The sequence below is a fragment of the Maylandia zebra genome, linkage group LG5, assembly GCF_041146795.1.
Source record: "Maylandia zebra isolate NMK-2024a linkage group LG5, Mzebra_GT3a, whole genome shotgun sequence".
NCBI classification, from domain to species: domain Eukaryota; kingdom Metazoa; phylum Chordata; class Actinopteri; order Cichliformes; family Cichlidae; genus Maylandia; species Maylandia zebra.
Window position 1 is genome coordinate 28643868 of NC_135171.1, and position 6497 is coordinate 28650364.

General features: G+C 41.6%; 1 protein-coding gene across 1 annotated transcript; it reads right to left on the reverse strand.

Moving 5' to 3' along the window:
• Positions 1-220: 220 nt before the first annotated feature.
• mych (myelocytomatosis oncogene homolog) lies at positions 221-5532 on the reverse strand. Its single transcript, XM_004548831.6, has 3 exons — positions 5288-5532; positions 3250-3778; positions 221-2554 (listed from the first exon to the last, which is right to left on the reverse strand). Exons 2-3 carry the CDS (start codon positions 3767-3769, stop codon positions 2007-2009), a joined length of 1068 nt encoding a protein of 355 aa, XP_004548888.1. The 5' UTR covers positions 3770-3778; positions 5288-5532; the 3' UTR covers positions 221-2006.
• Between the last annotated feature and the right edge of the window lie 965 nt (positions 5533-6497).

Sequence of the window (6497 nt, forward strand, 5' to 3'; positions counted from 1 at the left end):
AGGGCATTCTTGTAAAATAGACTGTTATTTACAATAAAAGATGAGCTCATACTAATGGGTATGAACAGATATGTTCTCTTAGGCGATAAAAAGTTTCAGGTATATTGATCAAGTGGTTTTTTGTAAGAGACATTAATAGCATGTCACAGTCCCCCCCAATTGTCCCTTCTGGTAAGTGCTCTGACAACACATAATAAATTACCACACTAAAAACTTCATCTCTAATTTACACTTTAAATTTTATTTAAAAAAAAAAAAAAAAAAAAAAAGTGCATTCACAACAAAGAATGAATAAGACTAAAATAAGTTATATTACAATATTAAATGTACACTTGAACAAAAACTGTACAATATGTACAACAGAACAAAAGGCAAACAAAAACATCATAGGCCCGATTGCAGCCAGGTGGAGGTAGGTTTCCTAAAGAAAATTGAGTCATCCCTGCTCACTTTGTTTACAAGGCAGTTATATGACTAATTTCTATGAAATGAACAGTTAAATATTTGCAGAAATACAATTAAGCTTCCCTGAAAGAACTAGTTTGAAAACAAAGGAGACAGTGTCCTGAACAGCATGCATCTCAAGGCAAAACTGCTTCTGGCTATCAACGTGTCAAATACTTACTGATTTAGGAAGAACTTACTTCAAAACCTAATTAGGCCATCTGCACATTTCATTATTAACCTTAATAGCAACATCAGCAAATAAATCACCTGACAGTCGAGGATTCTGCTGGACATGTTCATGTCTTAAACTATTTTTGTGTGTTACAGCGAGAGTATAGAACAGCCTGTGAATCCAACCTTTCAAAACAGGGAATGTTTATTAGTGAGTGGCCCTTGTTGATTGATAAGTCTTTACATAAAATATTTATTTCAAATCATAAGTAGTGTGATTTTTGTTTCTTTTAAACACTGTTCATTTTTTACAATTTGATCCAAGTACAAGGGCCACCAACTGACCAATCAAAATGACACTTACTCACCTGAACTGACACAAAAGAAAAATGACTGAATCAAGTGACTATGATTGCGGTTGTTGCAGCCTCCTCCGACTATTTAAAACTTTGAGTCTGTCCTCTTTTTGTTTTTGTTTATTAAAAAAAAACAAACAAAAAAAAAAAAAAACCCACACACACACACACACACACACACACACACACACACACACACACACACACACACACGCAAAATATAAATGTTAGAGATTTTGCCCAAACTTTGGCTGCTTTGCAAAGCTTGCAGTTCAGTCTTAACAAAAAACAAACCTGAAGTCCACTTAATATGGCTCACCTTTGAGCTTAACAGATAACACATGACTCAGTGAGTGAACTAGTGTTGAGCTGAACTGTGGCCAAGCATTGCTGTGTACAGCGTTGGGATTAACATACATCATTCTGTAATAGTTGTGTTTAGCCCAAACATAAAAGCCATACAAGGCTGAAGGCACAACTTTGTAATGACATTAAGTCAAAGTTAACAAAGCACAATTAACTCTAAAGCCACCAAAGACCTGTGAGAATGGAGGGATCATAGTCAATATGGCTATAAAAGATCCTGAAAATAATATTCAAGTTTCATTAAACTACAACACTGTACTGCAGTGGCTTCCAGTTAATTGGTCTAATTGAGACTTTGCTTTAAATCATTGACATTTGACATACTCCCACAGATGACGCAAAAGAAATGACAGGATGTTGTCTTTGTCTTGTGTATTGAGGTGGCAGGGGGACCAAAAAAAAAAAAAAAAAAAGAAAAGAAAGAAATGCACTACACTCTACAGTCAAGGCATGACAATGATTAATTATGAGGCAATGTTTGTTATATCATGTCCAGGGAAACTGTGTGCATGTGAATATACAGTCTACATGACAGAAACAACTGTATGTGCGCTTTCCAGCAGGAAAAGCCATTTCTTACTCCCATCTATCTACAAAGTCTCTTCCCTTACCCCGCCCCCCCCCCAAGAAGTCTCTGAAAACCTACAAATGTCCAATCCTGGTCCGTTACCTACGGAGCTGCTCTAGTCTGGCTTTCAGCTTTTCCTGTTTGGCTTTAAGTTTGTCTTTCCTGGTTTGCAGTCTGTGGGACTCATCCTCTAAACTATAAATACAGTCTCTGGCTTTCTTCAAGATCACCACCTTAGATGCCTTGTCATTGTGCGACAACTCAGGCACGTTGTCACGCAAGCGCATGAAACAGTTCTTTAGCTCGTTTCGGCGTTGCCTCTCCATCACATTGTGAGTCTTTCTCCGCTCCTCCTCATCCTCCGTCTCTGTTGAGTTTCGGGATGAGTGACGCGATGAGGTTGATGAAGAACTGCGTGAAAGGCAGTGGAAGCGTGACGGGCCATCGCTCCCTCGTGCACGCTTGTTTGATGGCGGCGGTGATGCAGGGCAGGGAGCAGCGTAGTTGTGCTGTAGCTGGATTTCAAAGCGGTATCGCTGCCGAGCACGTTGTTCCTCTTCTTGCTTCTGCTGACGTTCAGCCAATGTAGGCTCAGGGGAGGAACTTGAGGAACAGCGGACCACAGTCACCACATCAATTTCCTCCTCTGTAAGAAAAAAAAATAAAAAATTAGAGTAGTTCTTTGGCCCCCCATGACCATGTCATAATCTTGGTGGGTTGTGGCACAACTTTTAAAAGGACACACTGTATAGACTGCACAAAGCCCACCGAAGGACACCAGTCAGTTGTGAAAATCTAACTTGAAATAGTTAAAAGTTTACAACATCCACAAAGAATTCCAGTGGAATTACCAAATCACAACAAGCTATCATATCCTAAGAGATAGTAACCACTGAAAAACTAATATAAATGCCAATCTGCCATCTCCGTTCTAGCCCAGAGATGCTGCAGGGCTTAAGGCAGTAAAATGACTCATTAAAAGCGTAATAGATTGAGCCACAACTCTCACTGCTAAACATGAGTCACACACACATTTCTCTTAAAACCCCTAATCTACTTAATGTCACTCAACATCTTAAACCTCACCCACACCTTAATAACACACTTCAGCCATTAAGGCTTCTGCAGATTAAAGGTGGGTGCTGCTGTCTTGATAAGCTGAACACAGAACAGTTTGGGCTTAGTGCCAGTAAACATTAACAGAATTGTCAATGAAATGCCAGTGAGGCTGTTCTGGGTGTGGGTGTTTATACTGATAAGCACTGCAACAACAAAGCAGGACTGAGATTAAAGTAAGAGTTGATCATCAGCACTACAACTTAATGAAAACATTCAACTTACCAGAGTCGCTAGATGAATATGTGGACAGCTCGCCACCAACTGATCCGTAGTCTGATGTGGCTTCACTGGGCTCCGGAGCTTCCATAAGGCTCTGGCAGTCAAGTGTGGAGCCGGCGATCTCCTCAAAGATGCGGGTATCAATGTCAGATAGTACGGGGCTGCAACCGAGTAGTGAGGAGACAAGCTTCTCCTCAGCTGCCAGGCACTGCCAGAGGCAGTCCTCAGCTTCCTCAGAGCAGGGCTGGTTAAGCTCGCCTTCTTTCTCAGCATCAGAGTGGAAGAAGTCACACTGCCAGTTGAGCTGCATGTCATGGTCCTCCAGTAGAATATCCGACACGTAGCTGAGCTGGTCCTCCTTGGACAGAGGCTTATCACCACCCAGCCCAGACTTCATGGGGGGCGACTGCGGAGGTGTCGGTAATGCCTGGAGGTCTTTCATCAGGCTTTGGCAGAACTCGTCATCAAAGAGCAGCGGCTCTGAACAAAACCAGTCCTGCGACTGAGTGAAACTTTCCAACATGTTTGAAATCTGTGACAACGACAACAAAAAACGGTATAAATTAAAAATCTAAGAGGTAGTGGAGCTTATAAAGTTAAAATCCAGAGAAGCTAATCCAGTAGTGTCTTTACAGCAGCGCAGAGTCAGCGTCTATTGGGTTAATCCCAGCAGCAGCAACACCTGTTGTAGTGATAGTTTTAACCTGTTCCTCTAGACTGAGTCCCCAACCTGCAGGCTCTACCTTTTTATCTGTGTTTACATCACTATAACCCCGCCCCTCTGCTCCTGGGGAGGCCCTTAAGCCCCCCCCCCCCCCTCCTCCTCAAAAAAATACCCCCCTACCCATGACATCACAGGAACAGCTGGGACACACAGAAACTTTACACCTCTTTCCACCATTTACATTGTTCCTACTCAGAATAATAAAACACTCGCAAATTAATTCAGGCTGACTGCTGACACAGAAAACAATACTCTGAGTCTAAAGGAATGGGTGCGTTGCATTTGCTACGATACTTGGGCCACTTGCTGCTGTTAAACAAATACAAAAAAACCTCAGCTTTCTGGCACAACACAAAGGACAGTTTCCCCAACTCTGTTCAGAAATACACTATTAAGCACACACACACGCAAAAACATGCATGGGACACTAAATGTTGATTTTCTACTCAATTAGAAGCCACTCCCAAAAGCTTTAACAACAAAAGCTTTAAAAAAGTTTCACTGAAAACAAAAAAAACAAAACAAAAACGAGCATTTCTCATTTAACCAAGGTCGTTTCAGCTGGAACAGCCTGACCTATGGTCCTATTTGGGGGAGGGGGAACTCTTATAATACTCCTGTGGGGTCGTATGGTATGTGCATGTATAGCAGGCAGTGTGGGAGAACAAAAGCAGCAGTGTGTGTCCGGGAGTTAAAGGCTGCCTTTCTTTACCATCACGGCCTGGGAAAAGCTGAGCTACAACTTAAATGCAGAGCGCAGACAACGATTACGCAGCAATATTAAATACATTCTACACTTCCCTCTCTCTTAACGTATCCAAAATATCTCTTGCACGAAAGAAGGACTTCGACCAAAAATACTTGAGACCAAGCACAGCTGGAATGTGAAAACAGAAGAGCACGAATTTCCTTAAGTTTTTGAACGCATCTGCTGTTAGGTCGTCCTGCCTTCATGCATCTGCAGAATCTATTGTGCAATGATTCATTTAACCAAATTCACTAAGGTGACACACTAGAAAAATAGAATATAAATAACTACACGGAGTCTAAGAATGAATCTCCGTAAGAAAAGTAAAAGTCAACCGTTCGTAAAAGCACAAAGTCCGTAAAAGGATTTAAAGGTTAACCGGCGTTGACGGTCATTTAAACCCCGCATGCGTTAAACAGCGCCGGGACCCCACGTGAAACCGGCAGTCATTTTTTCCTCTTTGAAGCACCGCTAAGATACACCAAAAGAGAAAAAAAATACAAAGAAATGCACAAAACCCCCATTCTCACATGCGTGCAATGAGGTTTCCGATAAAACAGCTGTCTTACCTTCAACTGTCCTTACAGGAGAGTGCACTCAAAATAAAGACAAAAAGTAGAAATGCCCTATTTATCCAGCAAAGTCCACAGCGAGACAAAAACGACTAGAAAATCCTGCCCAAGTGAAACTTTCTGCGTGTAAAATTGAAGTTTGTGCAGGGCAGCATTTCGGGTGTATCCTGCTTTTTCTTCTCTCCTCCGCCGCTTGTATCAGCCAGAGTAGGTGTGGCTGCAGCGGTCACTGAGTTTAATACAGGGCGTACGCCGCGATCCTTCCGCCGCCGCTAAACTCGCGCCAAAACATAATAGCCAACAAAGTGTCGTTAACGGCAATCATATCCACCGCTGATGTAACCGCAGTCGGTTTCTCTTTTGATTAAGTCCACGCGGAAAAAAAGGGGGTGACGGCAATTTGGTTTAATTGCACACTGAAGCCGGGACTATGCGCGGAGTGATACATACGCTTGCTTGATTTCCAGGAATACGGTGGCGGGTAAAGTTGGGAAGAAACACACGTGGACTGAGAAAAAGCCGGGTATCTAACTGCTCACTGCCTGCCTACTTTTCTCATTCTCGCCTTAAGGCGTCATTTGAAAGCTACAACAGAGTTAAGCCAATATAAAACCATTTAAACAGTGATTTTTTGACAGTCTAAATGATAAAACAGTCAAGTGAACCACACTTGAGGTGTTAAAATGAACATTTTTATTATTTTTTTAAATGATATATTTCAGAGATTAAAATGAGTAACACATACATCTCACTCATTACTGGAGAATGTAGAGGATACGCTCACGCATTTTACGGGTTAAGGGGTTTATACCGCGTTTCCTCCCCCTCTTTGTCCCTTTAATTGTAATATGAGAAGGGGAGACAGGCTGACATACAGATGGACTGAGTGCTCTCAGAGCCACGTTATCCTCCAAATCCAACTCTTGCGAGAGTGTTTCACCATCCACCCCTCCCCCTCTACTACTACTACTACTACAAACTAAAGGACCTAAAGCGTCATCATATCACCTACTCCACTTTAAGCTTATGCACAATTAAACATTTCAAACACGAAAATGTATATTTTACAGTCCTTTTTATTCTTCAGAAAATGCTAATTTTTATTTATCTATGATGTAGTTTTTGTATATTTTGTTGCAGAATAAATTCAAACAAAACGGAACGAACAAACACAACATATGCACATTTTACTGTTTCCTCCATTATT

Bases quoted from the DNA above. Each gene is read 5' to 3' on its own strand.
- mych (XM_004548831.6), bottom strand. From the start codon at position 3,769: ATGTTGGAAAGTTTCACTCAGTCGCAGGACTGGTTTTGTTCAGAGCCG. The intron at 2,555-3,249 runs GTAAGTTGAATG...TTTTTCTTACAG, and splicing joins ATATTCATCTAGCGACTCTG to AGGAGGAAATTGATGTGGTG.